This window comes from Eretmochelys imbricata, chromosome 23, assembly GCF_965152235.1.
Source record: "Eretmochelys imbricata isolate rEreImb1 chromosome 23, rEreImb1.hap1, whole genome shotgun sequence".
NCBI lineage: Eukaryota > Metazoa > Chordata > Testudines > Cheloniidae > Eretmochelys > Eretmochelys imbricata.
The window spans coordinates 2137414-2157807 of record NC_135594.1 but is presented as its reverse complement, the minus strand read 5'-3'; the positions used below and the strand labels follow the sequence as shown (position 1 = coordinate 2157807).

Here is a 20394-nt window from a genome sequence, read left to right as displayed (position 1 = left end):
GATTTATACCCATGTAACTGGGAAGGGGATCAGGCTGGGAGGTGTAATGACAGCCCCATTATTCCCCGCCCTAGTCCAGATGTTCCTGGCCTCAGCCCCACATCTGCCCCCTGCGCAGCCTGTCGGGTCTCTTGAGCGGCCCCAGAAATGGGTTGGGGTGTCGAATCTGCTGATTCCAATACCAATCCAGCGACCAAAAAATTAATCGCCCCGTAGTCCGGGTGAGGGAGCGGTGGTGCCATAGGAGGCGGGGATTTTTTTTATTATTATTTATTTATTGATTGATGGAGGGAGGGAGAGAGGGAGTGTGGAATCTGCTGATAAAAACCCTCCGCCGGCGCCCTGCCTCTTTCTCCTATACCAAGATGGCGGGGCCAGCCGGAAGTAGTTTAACTGGCACTTCCGGTCCGGCGTTTCCTTCCTTTACTAAGATGGCGGCGCCCACGGAGACTCGCGGCGGCGCGGCCGCCTCCGGGTTCCTGGGCTTCCGGGCCGGGTCCCGCGATCCCGGCGCCCCCGGCAAGCGGCGGGTCCGGGGCAGCCGCAACCGGAAGAAGAGCTGGAAGCGATGGCGGGGGCCCGAGGCCCAGCTGGGCCGGGAGCTGGGGGCCTTCCTGGAGGACGTGGGGCTGCAGCAGCGCGCGGCCGGGTGAGGGGCGGGGGGGCGCCTGGTGGGGGGCGGCGCGAGCCCGGGGGGCGGCGGCGGCGCGAGCCCGGGGGAACGGGGGGGCGCCTGGGTGGTGGTGGTGGTCGTGGTGGGGGGGGGCGCGAGCCCGGGGAAACGGGGGGGCGCCTGGGGGGGGGCGCGAGCCCGGGGAAACGGGGGGGCGCCTGGGGGGGGGCGCGAGCCCGGGGAAACGGGGGGGCGCCTGGGGGGGGGGCGCGAGCCCGGGGAAACGGGGGGGCGCCTGGGGGGGGGCGCGAGCCCGGGGAAACGGGGGGGCGCCTGGGGGGGGGCGCGAGCCCGGGGGAAACGGGGGGGCGCCTGGGGGGGGGCGCGAGCCCGGGGAAACGGGGGGGCGCCTGGGGGGGGGCGCGAGCCCGGGGAAACGGGGGGGGCGCCTGGGTGGTGGGGGGGAGGGGCGCGAGCCCGGGGAAACGGGGGGGCGCCTGGGTGGTGGGGGGGAGGGGGGCTGGAGGGCTTGGGCAGGGAGGGGGGGTATGGGGAGAAAGCGGGGGGGGGGCTGTGCTGTGGGGGCAGGCTGGGGGCATGAGGGCAGAGGTGGGAGGAAGTTGGGGCCCTGGGAAGGGAAGAGAATTGGTGGCCCCTGATGGGGGGAGACAGTGATGGTTGGGGGTGAGTATGGGGGCCATGGGGAGGCCTTGTGGGGTGAGCTTTGGGGGGCCCTGTAAGAGAGGGGATGATTGGTGCTGGTGGGGGATGTGTGGGGACCCTGGGAGGGGTCAGGGGAAGGGAGGCTTCATGGAGCGGGGAAGCTTGGGGGCTGGAGAAGATCTCATGGGTTTGGGGGTTGGGGTGATGGAGAAACTGGGGGCAAAGGCGGGTGGGAGACCTTGAGGATCCTCATAGGTGCTGGGGGGGAGGGAGCAGAGAGGACCTCATGGAGTGAATTGGGGGGGGGGCTGCTGGGTTAGGGCTGGAGGGGTGTCAAGAGGGCCCAGAAGCGGGGGGGGGGGGGAGGGGGAGAACTGGGGAGGGTCTAGAGAGGGGGTGGACCTGCGTAGAATTTGGGGAGGAGAAAATGGGGGACTGGCAAGGGAAAAGTTGATGGGGGACCCTTGGGAAATCGGGGATGAGGAAGGGGAGCTGTGAGGTGGGTGGGCACTTACAGTCTGAACGGGGCGGGGGCATTTTGGACCCGCTGAGGGCATCGGGGCTCCCTTGGTCCTTCCCCAGTGTGTGGGAGTAACGGGGCATCTCTCCCCTTTGCTCCCCAGGGGCCTGGTGGCCGAGAAGCCGGACGAGAGCCTCTTTTTCCTGGACACGGGGAGTGAGGAGAAAGGTGAGGGAGTGTGGGGGGGAGTTAGCCTGTGCTGTGGGGTCCCTGAGCTTTGGGGCAGAAGGGCAGCGTCCCCCCACCCCGAGAACCAGTGTGGGGGGCTCCCTTGGAGTCCAGTGTCTGCCTCAGCAGAGGGGCTTAGCTTCTGTTCTGCTGCTTTGGGGGGGTCCCTGGGGGGCAAGGCTGAGTCCCACTTGGGTGGGGGGGGACCAGTCCTGGGCAGAGATGCAGCTGCTTTCCGTGGTGGCCTGGGGTTCAAGTCCCAGCTGGGCCACTGCCTGAGCAGGTTACCCCTGAGCAGGTCCCCGTGTCTGTGTGCCTCAGTTTCCCCATCTGTACAGTTTTCCCATCTGTAACGGTCAGGGGCTGCATGCAGCGCCCGGCGCTGATCTCCAATGAGGGGTGCCTTAGAGGGGGGCTGAATTGCAGAGCTGGGGGGTTCAGCGCAGCCTGAACATCAAGCCCCTTAAGACATCTGGAATCAGGGGGCCCCTCCAAATCACGAGCAGCTTCAGGAAGCCTTGCTGCGGGTCGGTAGGCGAATCGCTCGTCATGCGTAGCGAACCGGGGAGCAGCTTGGAGGGAGCCGTGGGGGGCGGCTGGATGCTCTAGCTCAACCACAAGCTAAGGGCTGGGCGTAGGAATCCCACAAGATACCGGGAAGCCAGGTGGCCTAGTGGGTAGAGCACTTGACTAGGAGTCGGGACACCTGGGTTCTAGTCCCAGCCCTGCTGTTGGGTGACCCCTTCTCGGTGCCTCAGTTTCCCCGTGGTTAAAATGGCGCTAACGAATAAAGTGCTGTGAGGGACAACTCAGCAGACGGCGAGTGCCAGGGAATGGCGGGGTTTGATGAGACGCAGGCTCCAGGGAGGATTCTCTGGCCCGGGTTACGCAGGGGGACAGACTAGACGATGGGCCATGGCCTGCGGCTCGAGCTGCGTCTGGCACGTTGGGCTCTGTGCCTGTCGGAAGCCGTGCCATGCACGCCAGCTGCTTGGGGGAGACCAGAGCCGGGTTGGGGGGAAAAACACCCCGGTTGGCGCGTCCCATTCCGTGTGGACGCGGTGGGAGCCGCTTGCTGGCTTTGGCGATGCAATACCCAGGGGCGGGGGGCAGGGGCAACGCCATCCCTTTTGGGGCATCCTCGCGTCTCCGGGGTGCTGCAGAGTGAGTGGCCATCCGTCCGTCCGTCTCTCCCCTCCTCGCCCCAGACCGGAAGCTGAACCAAGGCAAAGAGAAGCCCTTGCGAATAGACCTCATCCTGCAGCCGGATTCCAAGGTGCCTGCTCCCAAAGAGTGAGTGTCCTGCCCGGGGCAGGGCTGGTGGGATGGTATCGGTGGCTCCCCGTCTCTCCCATGTGTAGACGGAAGCGCGCCAGGGAGCCGTCCCTGCGGGGATCATGGGTGGTTCTCTGCCTGGGGGACCTTGGGCACGGCTCTGTGCCTCAGTTTCCCCATTGGTAAAACTGGGATAATAGCCATGCAGAACTGGGGTGCTGGGTTTGGAAGAGGAGTGGGGTCCAGTGGATTAGAGCCCGGGGGCAGAGAGCCGTGACGCCTGGGTTCTATCCCTGGCACTGGGAAGGGAGTGGGATGTAGGTCTCACACGGAGGGAGGCCAAGCGCCCCCTGCTGGCCCAGAGGCCTGAACCGCCCTCATCCTGTCTCACTCCCCTTGGCAGCATTTTGGCCCACCAGGTCCCCAACGGGAAGAAGCTGAAGCGGAAGCAGCAGCTGCGGGAAAAGCTGGCGGAGCGGGGCGTGGTGCCCAGAGAGCAGCGCCTACTCCAGGCCCGGCTGCAGAAAGCGCGGCCAGCAAGAGCAGAGGCTGCACAAGGCCAGGGTGCGGGGCCCGAGCCGGCTGGGGACTTCTACGACATCTGGTCGGACGCAAGTAAGCAGGGAACCTCTGTGGCAGGGGAGTGGAGTCTAGTGGTTAGAGCAGGGGGGCTGGGAGCAGGACTCCTGGGTTCTCTCCCCAGCTCTGGGAGGGGAGTGGAGTCTAGTGGTTAGAGCAGGGGGGTTGGGAGCCAGGATGCCTGGGTTCTTTCCCCAGCTCTGGGAGAGGAGTGGGGTCTAGTGGTTAGAACAGGGGGGTGGGAGCCAGGGCTCCTGGGTTCTAGCCTGAAGCCGGCCCAGATTCATGGTTTCCCTTTTTTGGGGGTGACTTTGGCTAAGCTCAGCACAATCGCTGAGCTGTGAGATCTCCCCCAGCTGACTCTGGCCTGTGGCAGAGGGTGCAGCCGTGGGGTGGGGTTGGGGGGTTCTGTTCTGTACCCGGGGGCCCTCCATTGGGCTCCCACTGGGGCCCAGGCCTGGCTGCTGCAGGCATCTGCTTGCTGGGGGTTTGTCCAAGACCCAGGAAACTCGCTGCACAAATGGAGCCACCCCCCATACTTGGAGGGCTGCTCCTGATCGCCCCGAGTGGCCTAGACTCGTGTCCCTTGCCTGGCTGGAGTGCTCCCCACAGCTCATCAGAGCTGTGAGTACCGCGGGAGGGGAGCATGGGGGCCCCGCCCCAGGTCTCTCTGGATCTCCTTGAGCTCAAAGCACGCTACAGACCCGGCTCCCCCTAGGGAAGGAGATGTCACCCCAGCTGCCCCCTGCATTAACTACTAGACTCCACTCCCAGAGCTGGGCTAGAGCCCAGGAGTCCTGGTTTCCAGCCCCCCTTCCCACAACCCACTAGACCCCACTCCCCTCCCAGAGCTAGGATAGAACCCAGGTGTCCTGGCTCCCAGCCCCCCACCCCACCGCTCTACCCTACCCCACTGCCATAGGCTGGGAGTAGAACCCCGGAGTCCTGGCGCTGTCCCCAGCCTCTCCTCTAACCACTAAACAACACAGAACCCAGGCATCCTGGTGCCCCTGCTCTGACCTCTAGGCCCCGCCGTCTCCGTGGGTCGTACCGTTGTGGGGCTGGTGGTAACAGTGCCGCTCTCCCGGCAGACCCGCTCAACCGGCCGCTGGCCGGGCAGGACGCCTGGTTCCTGGAGCAGACCAAGAAGCAGAGAGTGCGGGTGAGTGCTGGGTCCCTGCGGGGGGTGGGCACGGACCCCCTGGACACATGGTGCCGTGCGCGGGGCGCCAGGCCCTTCCCTCCCGGCTCACCCGCGTTCTCTCCTCAGCGCCCCGCCAGGCTGGAGAAGAAGCCGTCGGAGCTGCCGGCCGTGGAAGTCATCCCCGCCGGGGGGTCCTACAACCCCACGTTCCAAGCCCACCAGGTAGGGGGCAGGGGGGTGCCCTGGCTGAGCCCCCCCATGCCACCACACACGCCCTGGCTCAGCCTGCTCTCGGAGCATTTGCAGCAGTGCATGCTGGGACTGGAGCAGCCGTGGGGGCGGGATTTGCGGCCCCACTCTGGACTTGGGGGGCAGCTTTCCTGCCCTGTGGTGATTAGGGCTGGGGGGAGGGCTATGTGGGGGGGGGGGTCCCAGAACTCTGCTGAGCTGGGGATGCGTGGGGGGGTCCCAGGGCCCTGCTGAGCTGGGGGTGAATGGGGGGCTGTTCCCGCTGACCCCCGTGTCTCCCCCCAGGCGCTGCTGCTCCAGGCCCATGAGGTGGAGCTCCGGCGGCAGAAGGCCGAGGAGAAGCTGGAGAGGCAGCTGCGTTTCCCCACGGCGGCCGAGGCCCCCACCCAGGTGAGAGCCAGGCGGCCGGGAGCCCCTGGGGGGCAGCCTTCCTGCAGGGCTGGGGGGCAGGCAATGCCCAGCTAGCTTGGGAGGACTCGGGGGCCCCCAAGGCTGTGGGTGGAGAGGGGGCATGGCCAAACCCACCAGTCCTGCCCCCCAGCCTGGGAGTCGGGAGGTGCAGGGGCACGTGCCCAGCCCTCCCCCTGTCCTTGGCTGGCGGCTTCCCCGCCCCCCACCCACCCGATCCCGCCATATTTAGCCTCGTAGGGAATCGCTTTCAAAGGATGGGCTGGCCCGCAGGACACGGTCAGTAATGCCACCCCAATGCCAGGGAACCCCCAGACTCTGCCCGGGGAGGGCGTGAGAGGGGCCCTGCCCTTCCCGACTCACTGCGGGTGGCCCCGGATGCCCTGCGGGCCCAGCAGTGCCAGTCGCTGAGTGCCACGTTCCCCATCCCGTAACACCCCCAGGGTCCAGCAGCCTTGGCAGCTCGGGGTCAAGCGAATCCCCCCCCCACAAAGCTCCCTAGAGAACTAGGGTGTTTCAGCCCATGTCCCCTTGCAGCGGTGGGGCACATCAACCCCCCTCCCCCCCGCCTCCGCTGGGGCAGCTCCCATGCAACAGTGATGAAGTTTCCCTGAATAGAACCCAGGAGTCCTGCCTCCTTCCCCCTCCCCAGCCCCACTCTAACCCCTGGGCCCTGCTCCCCTTCTGGCGGTGGGGCCAGAGCCCCATGTGTCTGTCCCTGTCTCATGGCCGTTGCTCGCTCTGCCTGCAGGAGACGGCCTTCCGGGAGCAGTGCGAGGGGCTGCTTGAGGAGTCGGCAGACGAGGGGGGTGACGAAGAGGCGCCCGATGAGCCCCTGGCCCCTGGGGCCCCCCCACCTCCGGCCCCCCTGCGCGAGAAGAAGACGGAGCAGCAGCGCAGGAGGGAGAAGGAAGCCAAATTCCTGGTGCCTAATTCCCCTTGGCTTCCGCTTGCGTGGGGGGATGGGTAATCCAAACCCAGTCAATAGTGACCGGCTGATGGCAGCTGGCCAGTGCCCTCTGGCCACGATCCCATGGGGCGGGGTGTCCGGGACGAGCCCCCCTGCCATTGTCTAGGGCCACCCCAGGGCCCCCTTACCCCGTACTGGGATCCCCCTGGGTCTGCAGATCGCCCTTGAGAAGCGGCGGGGTAACAAGCAGCTTGTCCGCAGCCTCCCGGGACCCGTGCCAGAGCGAGCTTCATTCTCGGTGCGGCAGCCTGGGGCCATCTGCTGCGCCCAGCCAGTGCCATCTGCTCCCCGCGCCGGCTCACCACCAAAGCCAACGGGGGGGGGGGCTGGCTCCAACCCCCCTGCTGGGGCCCCACGCTGGGGGCAGGGGGCAAGGGAATGAGCGCCCGGGAGGGGCAGTTGTTAGGAGCTGGATATGGGAAGGTGCAGCACCGGTGGCTGGAGGAGCCAGGACTCCTGGGTTCTCTCCTCAGCCCTGGGAGGGGAGCAGGGGGGCTGTGATCCAGGACTCCTGGGTTCTCTCCCAGCTCAGGGAGGGGAGTGGGGGCTAGTGGTTAGAGCAGGGCTGGGAGCAGGACTCCTGGGTTCTCTCCCAGCTCAGGGAGGGGAGTGGGGTCCAGTGCTTAGAGCAGGGCAGGGCTGGGAGCAGGACTCCTGGGTTCTCTCCCAGCTCAGGGAGGGGAGTGGGGGCTAGTGGTTAGAGCAGGGCAGGGCTGGGAGCAGGACTCCTGGGTTCTCTCCCAGCTCGGGCAGGGGAGTAGGGCCCAGTGGTTCGAGCAGGGGGGTAGGGCCAGGCTGTGGGGGCTGTTGCCAGGGGGTGAGGGGCAGCGCCCCGCCGGATCTGACCCACTCGGTCCCTGCAGGCGGCCCGGCGGCTGGGCGAGAAGGCGGCACGGTGCCGGCGGCAGGAGCTCTTCCAGCTCCGCTCCATCCGGCTGCAGGTGAAGCGGCGCGAGGCCGAGCTGGCTCGCCGGAGGCGGGTGCGGCTGGCGAAGAGACGGGCCGAGGCCACCAAGCCCCGGCGGCTGGGCAGGCTCAAGTGAGCAGCGAGGGGCCTGTCCCTCTGAGCGCGGCGGGCCCATGGGCACGACTCTCCTGGGCGGGGGCGGGGGGGCGATTTCCCGGGTGCCCGACCCCTGGGGACCCGGGAGGGGAGCAGGCTGTAATTGGGGAGTGAAGGGATGGCTAAAGGGGGGGGTGCAGTACAGGGGTACAACAGGGAGCTGGGGGGGGGGCGGGAACTAGGGGTGCTGGTGTAAAGGGGATGCAGGGAGCTGGGGGTGCTGGGCCTGGGGAGGAAGGAGGCGCTGGGAACTGGGGGTGCTGAGCAGTGTATGGAGGGGGCCCTGGGGTGAAGTGGGCGCAGGGGGCTGCCACATAAAGGGGGCTCCGGCGGGGGCTGTTTCTGGCTGGGGGAGGGGCTCTGTTTTCAGGGCAAGCATGTGGGGGGGCTGCTCCTCTTCTAACCCTCCCCCCACCCCCGGGGTCTCTCTCCGGCAGGTACGAAGACCCCGACCTGGAGGTGCAGCTGAGCACGGAGCTGGCCGAGTCCCTGCGGACGCTCAAGGTGGGCGCGTGCACCAGCGGCCATCTCCCTGGTGCCAGGGCTGCCCTTGGTGCCCCCGGGGGTCGGTGTTTCGGGGGGCGGAGCCGACACTGGTGCCCCGTGATGAGACCCATCCTTGCGCTAGGAGGATTCGCAGCAGTGCATGCTGGGAATGTGAAGGTCACCCGGGGTTTTCCCGGGCCCTGCCCAGTGGGGAAGGACCTGGGGACTGAGGGCACCAGATGTAGCCTCCTTCTCGTCCTGTGCGCACCGACAGACAGGCCAGCCAGCCAATCGGCAGCGGGCACCGCCTCCCGTCGGTCCAGTCCGGTCCCAGCCTCCGACAGGGGCCGGTGCCACGTGCCCCCCCCAGTGGATGATTATGGGATAACCTGCCCGCAGAGGCAAATCCTGCCTGACCCTCGTGGCTGGCAGCTGCCCCCTGCCCTGGAGCATGAGAGTTTATAGCCCGTAGTCCAATCAGGGGTGCCTACGGATGCCCCCGTTAACATGGCAACAGCTCACCCCCCCCCCCCCCCCCGTGGCCACATTCCTCTGCCTTAATTCCATGTCCGTGTCTGCACCTGCGGGCCCCGGCGCAGATCCAGGGCTGGGATTTCACCCAGCCGGCGCCGTGCCGAGGCCTGACGCTGCTGGGCAAGTCTGGGAGCTGCTGCAGGGTCTAGAGACCCCTGTGGCCCCCCGTTCCCCCACCTCTGCACCCCCTCCTTGCTCTGTCTCTACCACCGCCCTCCTGTGCAATACTTCTGCAACTGGGGGCCCCACCCATGCCCCCAGCGGGTGCCCAGGGTGCAGCGTCCCCCGCCCTCGTTCGCCAGGTGTAGCTTGCGGGCCTCAGCTGACGGTGGGACAGGAACCGGCTTCCTCTCTGCCCTGTGGGGCCCCCCCAGTCTGGGGCAGTGGGAGAGGGGGCTGCAGCCTCCCAGCTGTGGGGTGGTCCCAGCTGCCCCCCAGGGCAGGGATGGGGCTGATGGGGGCGGCAGCTTAGCACTCTAATTCTTCCGGGGGGCCATCTGCTGCCTCGGTTTCCCCATCTGGCTGCTCTGAGGGTCCCCTGTCCGTCAGTCCCGTCCCCACACACGCGCTGCCTCTTGAAGCTCAGCGAGGGGGTCTCTGCAGAGTTGGGGCTGGGGTGTCCCAGCCTAGCGCTGAGATCTGAGGCCGGGGTAAGGGGTGGCTGGTAAATGGGAGCGAGTAGATTCCCCTCCCCGTAGCCAGAGCACAGACTGAACCCCCCAGCTCTGACCAGCTTTGCCCGTCTCTCGCTCAGCCCGAGGGCAGCATCCTACGTGACCGCTTCAAGAGCCTGCAGAAGAGAAACCTGATCGAGCCCAGGGAGCGAGCCAAGTGAGTGGGGGGCCCCTGCGCAGGCCTGGGGGGCCCCACGGCCCTGGGCAGCCTGTGCCTGCTCTGCCAGGGGGGAGGTTGGCAGGAGAATCCCGACCCACGTGTGCTCTGGGCGGGGGGGAAGGGGTCTCTGCCCCTTAGCTGGGGCAGGGCAGGGCTGACACCCTGGGACGGTTCGGGCAGGGTGGGCATCGCTAGCCATAAGCGGTTCATTGAGGTGCTGGACCCAGCACTGGAAGAGGGGGGGCGCAGGCTCCCCCAACCATCCCCCTCCCCCATAGGTTCCCAAATCAGGCTCCGGCATGGGGTGGGGTGGGGGGTGTTCCAGGGCTCTGGGGAGCAGAGGGGGCGGGGGAGGATCAGGCAGGGCTCATCCTGAGTCCCTCCCCCTGGTTGGTGGGTTTATTTGAGGGGCCTGTACCCCATTCGTTGTGGCTGGGATCTAACCCCCCCTTTCTCCATTGGCCCCCCCACCAGGTTCAAGAGGAAATACCGTTTGAAGTATGTGGAGAAGAGGGCCTTCCGCGAAGTCACGTAAGTAGGAGGTTCTGGGGGGGACCCACGGGCTGGGGCAGTGGGGGATGAGGGGGGGCGTGCCCGGTCTAGCAGGGTGCATGGGACCGATGCTGGCCCCTCCCCCTGGGGTTACACCCTCTTCTGAGGATAAAGACTTCGGTCTCTGGGATTTCACCAGCAGCAGATTCCCTGAATGCCCCGTTCCTGCCCCCCACCCGCGGCCGAGCCCCCTAACCGCCCTCTGCTTTGCCTTGCAGGTTGTAGCACTGTCCCCAGCGCCGGCCGTTTGTACCAACCATCGGATTAAAGCCCTGGGCATCTCCTGTCGCTCCAGCTCCTCGTTTCCTGCACGGGCCCCTAGCACCCCCCGCGTCCTGCCCCAAATCCCCTCCCCCCTGCGGGGCCTGGCCCTGCCCCGAACCCCCATCGCTGGGCACCTGCCAAGGGTTAGTAGCGTGAGGCTGGGGTCTCGCCCCCCCCGGCCGTGTTAGAAGCAGCGTTACTCTGGGGGGGGCCCTGGGCTCTGTGTCCCTCTGGGGAGGTGGGGGCAGGCTGCCCAGTTGCAGCGTGGCTGCGATCCAGGGCTGGACAGCGGCTGCCCGTTGGCACCACGGGGCTGGCGTTTGCAGGGCGCAGCGCTGTGATTTGATGTGCATGGTTTAGCAACATCTGGCTTCTATTCAGGACAGCATCTCCCCCCCCCCCCCCCCCATCACCCCCCAGCTGCTGGGGATGCCAGCTTGGCTCACAGCTTCTACCGCGGCATCTGCCAGCCAGCTCCTCTCTGCCCTTCCTGGCCAGCACCTCTGGGAAGGGGGTGGGGGCTGGGAGCCAGGACTCCGGGGTCCTCTCCCTGGCTCTGCCGCTGAGTGGACCCTTCTGGCCCAGCTCCAGTGCTGTTGGGCCTCCCCTGAGAACCTAGGAGTCCTGGCTGTCAGGGAGTCCTCCATCCTCACTGGCTTTTGCCTCAGTTTCCCCCATCACGCTACCAGTCTGCTTCGTGGAGCTGGGGCCCTCTCCTGGCCAGGGGACGGTGGTTGAAGATTTCTAGCTTTGGTGGGTCTGTTGCTGCCCAGGGGTGACCCTGCCCCCCCACACCGGTGAGGGACTCTGCCTGGCCAGCAGCTCCCCTCCCGGCACCCGCAGCGGCTGGCTCTGGGGGATGTGCTGACGCGGCGTCCCAGCTCCCATGCATAATTCAGGCCACCTAATGCAGTTTCGCTGTCGTGGGCTGCGGCCTCCTCCCAGCCGCCTCCGAAATCGAAACAGCCCCAGCCTGGTTTGGCTCTCAGCTGGCCTGGCGACCCACTGGGTGCCAGGCCCTGCTCTGCCTCTAGGCCCATCTCACCCCACCCAACGCGGGGCAGCCCTCATGCTCTGGGCAGGGGTCGGCGTGGCTGTGGGGTGGGGACCCCTGGAGTCGGGGCACAAAGCTCCATGCACCAGTGCGGAGCCCAGGAGTCCTGGCAGGCTGGGGGTCTTGTTTCTGCATGGGGTGGCTCCCCCTGGGCTGGGGGGCTGAGGAGGGAGGACGTTCTCCTGCTGCCGGGGGGGACTGTGGGACACTCAGATGCCAGAGGGGGGCACGTGTGTCCTGGCCAAGTGCACAGATCAGGAAAGAGGTGAGGGGAATTGAACTCAGGAATCCTGGCTCCCAGCCACTCCCCCCCCCAGCTCTAACCATCACACCCCACTCCCCTCCCAGAGCTGGGAGAGAACCCAGGAGTCCTGGCTCCCAGCTCCTGCCCCGCTTCCTGGTGCCCTGCTCTTCCCATGCTCTGTTAATAGAGGTGTGACTGGGAACGAGGTGTCACCTCCTTGGTGCTAACGAAGGGGGGCGGGGGATGCTATTGCCAGAGGGCCAGGTCCCCTGCTTACCTGGTGCTTCCCCCCCCCCACCCCTGTGATCCCAGCACAAGGGGCACTGTGGGATCTCAATGGGGGCAGGTGCTGGGACCACCCATCTGGCTGGCTGCATCTGCCTTTGCCCCCCCCTCCCCCTTCTGCCTCCAGTCCTCATGGGATTTCTACCCACTGCCCCCCCTGCCAGCTGTCCCTCCCATCATCCCTCCTCCCACCCCCAGGGGTCACCCACCGTCTGCCCCCAGTGGGGGCCAGGTGCTGGCCATGGGGAGGGGTCACGGTTTTAATGGGGCTCCAGGGTGTGACAGCCCCCAGCGGGCGCAACCTGATGACAACACCCCGGCGGGCACAGCCGCACCTGTACTCACAACCCGCCACCAGCCAATGACAGCAGCCCAAGGGCTGTTCGGGGTCAGGGGGGAGCATGGGGCTGTCACGGGGTGGCTGGGGGTCCGTGCTGGGCTCACACAGGAGTCACTAGGGTGTTGTTCCCCTTTGGGCCCCTTTCTCTCCCCCCCCCCGGGGCTGAGCCACGTGGCGGGGGTGGGGGTTTGTTCAACGACCCGGAGCTTCAGGGCAGTGAGGGGCTTAAAAGGTGAAAGTACCGGGGTGGGGGGGGGGAGAAGATGGGAGAGGATTATTAAAGGGAGGGCACAGAGCTAGGAGGGGGGCTGGGAGCTAGGACTCCTGGGTTCCATCTCCAGCTCTGGGAGGGGAGGGGTCTCTCAGGGTTGGGGGGGGTGGGCTGGGAACTAGGATGCCTGGTTTCTATCCCTGGCCCTGCTGGGTGATCTTGGCCATGTCTTGCCCCCTCTCTGTAAATGGGGATGATGTTAACATGGCCGGGGGGGGGGGGGGCAGCAGGAGACTGCAGCCCTCACAGTGCTTTGAGATCCGTGCTGGCAAAGGGCCAGACCATTATCTGCAGGGGCTGGTTCTCCCCCCCCATGCAAAGTGCCCAGGGAGGGAGGGGATATGGCCAGATGGTCACAGCCCAGAGCAGCTTAAAGGCTGAAATCCCAATGGGGCGGGGGGGTTACTGGGACTGGCAGTGGGCGCTGAGCCAGAACCAGCCCCTGGCACCTCCCCCAGCCAGGCAGGCAGGGCCGATGGGATTGGGGGGGGACAGGGCTGCCCCCTTTGCAGTCCCATCTCCCAGCCACAAGCTCCCCGTCTCTGGGGAGGGGGGGTGCTGGTGGCAGGGAGCTGTCCACCCAGGGACACTTTGCCCCGTTTCTCTGCAGCCAGTGTCCCCCTGCCCCCCTGCAAGTGAGACGGCCCAGGCCGGACTGCCAGGGGAGAGCCCCCCCCTTGCTCCCTGCAGCCCAGCCCCATCTACCACCCAGCTTATTTCCGAATGATTAAAAACTGCATCTGCTCATCGGTTTCTTTTTTATTTCCAGCCCAAGGGCTGAGAAAAAGCCGGGAGCCGTGATCTGCCCGCCCCTTCTCCCTGCAGAAACACAACCAGCCCCCCCCGCCCCATTTATTCCCCACCCCTGGCTGATCCCAGGGCTTGAAAAGGCTGATGGCGGGGGAGGGGGACAAGTCCCAGGAACCCTCCGCCCAGCTTGCACCATGTTGGAAGACTCCGAGGAACAATAAATAACTTTTGTTTTTTTAAAATGGCTGGGAGCTGGGAGCTTCCCCCGCCCCGCCCCAGGCTGGATCTGCGGGGGGGGTCCCATGTCTCCCATTCAGCCCTTGCAGCAAACCTGCGGCCCCCCCCCCGCCCCCCGGTCCGGAGGGGGCGCGGCGCGAGAGGCCCCCGCCGGCGTTCGCACTGGAAAGCGGCCGGCCCCGGGGCTCAGACGTAGGCGGACTCGCTGGACTGGGTCCGGCCCAGCGGTGGCACCTGGGCCGGGGCCGCCGGGTCCTTCTTGCGCCCCTCGCAGACCGACTTGCGCCGGGCCTGCACGCCCCGCACGGCTGTCCGGATCTTGCGCCAGCCCAGGTGGTTGAGCTCGGCCAGGTTGAGCAGCACGCAGATCCCGCTCACGGCGAACATGAAGAGCAGGAAGACGGTCTTCTCGGTGGGCCGGGAGACGTAGCACTCCACCTCCTTGACGCAGGGGTAGCGGTCGCACTCGAAGGTGGCCGGCACGTGGAAGCCGTACAGGACGTACTGGCCCGCCAGGAAGCCGATCTCCAGCGCGTTGCGGAAGACCACCTGGATGATGTAGAAGCGGGAGATGCCCTCCTGCCGCTTGACCTTGGCGCTCTTGGGCGGCCGCCGGGGGGCGCTGGGCAGCTCCTTGACCTCCAGGCAGGCGGGCTCCTCCTTGGCCCAGCCCTCGGGGTTGTGCACCAGGATCCCGTTGACGCTCCGCGCCTTCCGGGCGTCCTTCTCCAGCAGCGGGTGGAGGAAGGAATAGCGCCGGTCCCGGTGCTTGGCCGACTGGTGGACCGAGTAGGTGATGAAGCAGAGGCTGGGCGTGCAGACCAGGATGATCTGGAAGACCCAGTAGCGGATGTGGGAGATGGGGAAGGCCTTGTCGTAGCAGGCCTGGTTGCAGCCAGGCTGCAGGGTGTTGCACGTGAACATGGTCTGCTCGTCCTCGTACACCGTCTCGCCCACGATGGCCACGATCAGGATCCGGAAGATGACGACCACCGTCAGCAGGATCCTGCGGGGGGGGGCGGGGGGAGGGACCCAGCTGGGCGTGGCGAGGGGAGCAGGCCCCACTCCGCCGGGAGCCCAGGCTGCGGGGGGAGTTCGTGGCAGGCAGGAGGCCTGGGTTCTTTCCCCAGTGCTGGGAGGGGAGTGGGGTCTAGTGGTTAGAGCGGGGGAGGCTGGGAGTCAGGACTCCTGGGTTTTAGCCCTGTCTCCAAAAGGGCACTGGTGGCTAGTGGTTAGAGAAGGGGGGATCTGGGCTCCAGGACTCCTGAGTCCTATTCCTAGCTCTGTCGTTCTCTTGCTGTAAAATCTCTGGCCAAAGTCCTTTCTCCCCCCGACCCCTCTGTGCCTCAGTTTCCCGATCTGTATAATGGGATGCCTGATGCTCACTCATCTCCCATCCAGTGCATTAAATTCCCTCAATATTTACAGCCCCTGCCCGCCAGATCTCTTGCCCCAGAGGTGGGGGGGGGGCCGGGCAGGGTCTCTATAATGTTTGGGGATAAACAGCTGGGGGTGACTGTCTGGAGCACCAGAAAGTTTAGCAGCGCCGGGTGATTAAAGCCAGCAGCCCGGCCTCCTCTACACAGCCCAGCTGTGCTAACGGGGGGGCCGTGTTGCCCCCCATTGTGGAGCTGCTGCCCCATGCCTGTCACGTGGGGGGAGGGGGGTGAAGAACGCCAGGAGGCTGGGGTGGGGCAGAACTCATGGGGCAGGGGAGTGAATTGAAGTGGGCCCGAATTGCTGGAGGCAGGGGAGAATCAAGGGCTGGGTTGTGTGGGGATGACAGCTCCAGCAGCGGGGTTCACAATCCCCCAACCCAGTAAAGCTGGGTGAGGGGACAACACTAGCCCCCTTCCCCCCCAAGCCCTCCAGGGCTGGGCAGGGGGCATTCACCCATCACCAGTCACCCCAAGCTCCTGGCGGCATTTCAAAAATCTCTTCTGTCTTGGGGGGTCTGAGACAGGATCGTTGATCTTTGCAGGTTGGCAAGACTGTGGGAGCTACATTCGGGGGAAGGGAGTCAGGACTCCTGGGTTCTATCCCAGCTCGGGGAGAGGAGGGGAGGGGGGTCTAGTGGTTAGAGCAGGGCGGTGCTGGGAGCTAGGACGCTCGGTGGCTTTCCCTGGGGCCTTTCACGCCCAACCCTGCACCCTTAGAATGCAGCTACCTCTGGGGTGGAGCGCCGCAGCCAGCAAACCCCAGCAGGCGAGGGGTTAACTCCGTCAGGAAGACAAAGCCCACCCCAGGATCTGAATCGGTGGGGCCAGAGACACCCCCTCCACATGCCCACCAGCCGGGGGGCAGGAGGCAGCGCACGCAAACCCCACAGGGGTGAAACCAGCATCCTCCTGGCCTCAGTGATGGGGCAGCGGCCTCGCCTGTCTCTCCTCCCTCGGCACCGGTCACAATCTCACCCAGGGGGCTGGCAATGAAACACCGGGCGTGCTCCACCAGAACCGGCCCCCCCTTGGGCCGGGCGCCGCCCAGACCCCGGCCAAGATCAGGGCCCCATCGGGCCGGGCATCGCAGACCCAGCAGGAGACAGTCCTTGCCCCAAAGAACTCACCATCTGAGCAAAGGGCAGATTTTTCTCCCACATTACAGCTGGGGAAACTGAGGCCCAGAGCGATGCAGCGACTTGCCCAGGGAATCAGGGCAGAGCAGGGATTAGAGCCCAGAGTCCCAGGGCATTAACCCCACGGCCGTGCCCTTCTGGGCCACTGCCCCGCAGGAGAGCTGGTCCACCATACCTCCACCGCCCTAGCTGCCTAGGGCCCTGCCTGGAATGAGAGCCTCACGCCTGTCAGGGGATCAATCCTCGCAGCCCCTGAAAGACAAACCTGCTAGACCCATAGTACAGACAGGGAAATTGAGTCAGGGGTTTCCACAAGGCCACCCAGGAACATAGTCACAGAGTTGGGGATGGAACCCAGGAGTCCTGGCTCTCAGCTCCCCTGCTCTAACCACTAGACCCCACTCCCCCACAATATATCATGCCCAGGGGCCCTTTAATGGAAGCTGATGAGTCAGATGATGGGCATAGGCTCACATGTGGGCCCCTCCCTCCCTGCAGTAAAGCCCCCAGGGCCTTCACCAGCCCAGTGACTCTGGGCGACGGGCCCCCACCGGGCCCCTGCCAGACGACGCCATGCGCTGGATTCTGTCCTGACGCAGGCTGGGGCCACCTGCTGCACCCCACTCCAACCTGCCCCCACGGCCCAGCCCTGGACCCAGTGGAGAGGAACTGAGCACTGCCGAGGGCAGCGTTACCGGACGACCGGGCATCAGGGCTGTGCCTGGTGGTGGGGTGGAGCGCACGAGGCCTGGCTTCCGTTCCCAGAGCTGCCACAGACCCCCGAGTCACCTCGGGCGGCTCGCCCAAGCTCTGTGCCTCAGTTTCCCCAGCCGTAAAATGGGTAGAACAATCCCTCCTCGGTCTACCTGGGCGGGGAGGGCTATGGGGCAGGAGGATGGGGCGTATGCCCCACACCGCCACTGAGAGGGTCCACTAGGAGGCGCCAGGGAGCAGGGATTGATTAATCAGCCAGGAGGCGCAGCTGGGGAGGCGTCGGGAGGGGCCTGTGTAAAGCCAGGGAGCTGGCAGCCGAAGGAGGCTGCAGGGAAGACCCAGGCTCCCCTGCCGGTGGGATTCTGATACCCCCCCCCCCCCGGGAAGGGGGAACCCCGGAGACAGCCGGCCAGAGGGCTGAGTCCCCAAAGGAGGCTGCGGCTCCGGGAGCGAGGGGTCCGCGGGGTGGGACGGCTCCGCAGGAGATCAGAGCTAATCCCCAGAGCGTGCAGGAGATCGCTCACCGCAGGTGATGCTGACCCGTGACGAGCAGGGCCTGTCTCGGCCGGGGGTCTGTGTGGCGTGACAGGGGCCCCCCTGGTCTCAGCCGGGGGTCTGTGTGGCGCCCCCCCCGATGCCCCGCAAGCTGGGATGCCAGGGGACCCCTGGGCTGCTCATGTCCTCTCTGATCTGGAGGCCGCTTGTCCTGCTCCGAGGCCAAACCCGCCGGGCCGCCCGCGAGCATCAGCTGGGAACCGTAGGGTGGGGAGTGAGGCTGGGGTCTGGGCCCTCAAGGCCCCACCCCACTGTGTCCCGCTCGGGAACCCCTCCGCATCCGAACCCTCCTGCTCATCTCGGCCCCGATCCCGCTTCGCTCGGCCGAGGGGCCCTAAAACACCGTATGGGCCCAGCCCGGGTTCCCAGCCTGCCAACAGGGTCCGGAACATGCAGCCAACCAGAGCTGGGACCAGACCCGACAGCGTGATCCTGACACGGGGGTCAGTCCCTGCTGGGAAACAGCCCCCCCGACATGAGACGGGTGCCCCCAGGAATCTCACAGCCTGGAGTCAGCGTCCCCCACCATCCGTCCATCCTCCCCTGTCCCTCTCTCTCCTCCCGCCCTGCCCGTCCTGGCACTGAGCGCCCAGCTCCGCCCGTCCCCTCTGCCCCTTCCCCGTCCAGAGCTGCCCCCTCCGCCCCCCAGTGCAGCCTCCTCCCGGCCCCACTGCCTTGGTGGCTTTGTGCCAGAGCTGGAGGTTGCTCCCCCCCCCCCCCGTTTTCCCTGGCTGACCTCTAGGGTCAGGCTGGCGCATCTGCCCCCGGGGCCTGCGGGCAGGGAGGGGACAGCGAGCGCCAGCATCTGGCTGGTTCCCCCGGCACTGATCCGCAGCCCCGCGGGGAGGGCAGCTACCGGCTCCTTCATTGCCACCTGGCAGAGGGGTTGCCGGGTCGGAACAGGGCCCCTGGCGCCCCCCACACACATCGCCCCATATCCACACACACCCACCCCCCCCACCGCAGTGCAGGGTGGGTGCTGGGTTTGCTCTTCACACGGATAGCACCTCCCCCGGCCGGGATCCCACAGCACGCAGTCTGCAAACCCCGCATTCTACAGAGGGGGAAACTGAGGCAGAATGAGGGGATGGGACTTGCTAAAGATCACTGGGGAAGGCTGTGTCCATAGAACCTGGATCCTGCCTCCAGTCCCCTGGCTCTAACCACTAGCCCTGCTCCCCTGCCAGAGCTGGGAGAGAACCCAGGAGTCCTGGCTCCCCTCCCACTCCAGAACCCCAGCATCCTGCTCTAACCATCAGACCCACTGGGCTCTCCCGGCGGGTAATTTGGGCACCTGCCTCTCCTGCTGCTACAGCTGGCAACCCTGGCCCCAGCTCCTTGCAAGGGGCCAGTGCCCCCCCCCGGCGGCCAGCCCCCACAGCCGGAGGGCGCAGGGGTGCTGGAACTCGGGGTGCCTCTGCACGCCTCCGCTTGACGCGGCTTCCATAAAACCCCGGATTTACCGTTCGGTTCAATGGCTCTCGGCACCCCCACGACACAAACTCTTCCAGCCCCCCAGGGAGGGTGCATGTGCCCCCCGGCTCCCCTGTGGCCACCGCCCGCTCCAGAGCCGGAGGGTGCACGGGCTCAGACCCCCCCCCCAGAGCCGGAGGGTGCACGGGATCAGACCCCCCCCCCAGAGCCGGAGGGTGCACGGGCTCAGACCCCCCCCGCCCAGAGCCGGAGGGTGCACGGGATCAGACCCCCCCCCCAGAGCCGGAGGGTGCACGGGCTCAGACCCCCCCCGCCCAGAGCCGGAGGGTGCACGGGATCAGACCCCCCCCCCCCAGCCGGAGGGTGCACGGGCTCAGACCCCCCCCCCCCGCCCAGAGCCGGAGGGTGCACGGGCTCAGACCCCCCCCCCCGCCCAGAGCCGGAGGGTGCACGGGCTCAGACCCCCCCCCCCTCAGCCGGAGGGTGCACGGGCTCAGACCCCCCCCCGCCCAGAGCCGGAGGGTGCACGGGCTCAGACCCCCCCCCCCAGAGCCGGAGGGTGCACGGGCTCAGACCCCCCCCCCCCCAGAGCCGAAGGGTGCACGGGCTCAGACCCCCCCCGCAGAGCCGGAGGGTGCACGGGACCCCCCCGGACCCCCCCGCCCCGCGCACCTGCCGATCATCGTCGAGTGCTGCTGCACCGCGGCCTCCAGCAGCCTCTCCAGGATCGTCCACTCGCCCATCGCGGCGGGACCCCGGCCGCTCCCCCGGCCCCGTCAGCGGCGGGGACCCCGGCGTCCGGGCCCGCGCCGGGCAGCCCGGCCCATGGGAGCGGGGCTGGGGCGCGCCCGCCGCGCGCGGCCACCTGCGCCGCTGCCGAGGAGGCCGGGGCGGGAGGCGGCGGGGTGAGCGCGGCCCCCCCGGAGCGGGACGGGCGGGAGCCCGGCGGGGGGGCGCGGGGCGGCCGGCGGCCAAAGGGACGTGGGATCGATCCCTGCGGGGCAGCGCCGTGTGAAGGCGCCGAGGTACAAACACTCATCACACACACCCACACACACCCCATAACACACACACACACACCCATCACACCCCCCCCGTAACACACACACACACTGCAACCACACACCCCCATCACACACACACCCCCATAACACACACACACTGCAACAACACACACCCATCACACACACACACACCCCATCACACACACACACACTGCAACCACACACCCCCATCACACACACCCCCCATAACACACACACACACACACCCATCACACACACCCCATAACACACACACACACACCCCCATCACACACCCCCATAACACACACACACACACCCCATAACACACACACACACTGCAACCACACACCCCCATCACACACACACACACCCCCATCACACACCCCCCATAACACACACACACACTGCAACCACACACCCCCATCACACACACACACCCATAACACACACACACTGCAACAACACACACCCATCACACACACACACACACCCCATCACACACACACACCCCATAACACACACACACACCCATCACACACACACACCCCATAACACACACACACACTGCAACCACACACCCCCATCACA

At 66.7% G+C, this 20394-nt stretch overlaps 2 protein-coding genes across 3 annotated transcripts; one reads left to right on the top strand and one right to left on the bottom strand.

The window, feature by feature from the left end:
- Positions 1-365: 365 nt before the first annotated feature.
- On the top strand, positions 366-10346 carry NOP53 (NOP53 ribosome biogenesis factor). 2 transcript variants are annotated; one of them, XM_077840526.1, is made up of 13 exons: positions 419-649; positions 1900-1964; positions 3173-3257; positions 3643-3854; positions 4910-4980; positions 5089-5184; positions 5497-5601; positions 6371-6544; positions 7453-7628; positions 8090-8156; positions 9427-9503; positions 9981-10037; positions 10277-10346. In XM_077840526.1, the coding sequence occupies exons 1-13, from the start codon at positions 432-434 to the stop codon at positions 10281-10283; spliced, it is 1410 nt and encodes a 469-aa protein (XP_077696652.1). In that variant the 5' UTR covers positions 419-431; the 3' UTR covers positions 10284-10346. The 2 variants fall into 2 exon arrangements, with proteins under 2 accessions (XP_077696651.1, XP_077696652.1); XM_077840525.1 differs by lacking the exon at positions 10277-10346 and having other exon boundaries at positions 366-649; positions 9981-10041.
- Positions 10347-13689: 3343 nt separating this feature from the next.
- On the bottom strand, positions 13690-19524 carry LOC144279098 (gap junction delta-2 protein-like). The gene is made up of 2 exons (XM_077840541.1): positions 19454-19524; positions 13690-14509 (listed from the first exon to the last, which is right to left on the bottom strand). The coding sequence occupies exons 1-2, from the start codon at positions 19522-19524 to the stop codon at positions 13690-13692; spliced, it is 891 nt and encodes a 296-aa protein (XP_077696667.1).
- Positions 19525-20394: the final 870 nt, after the last annotated feature.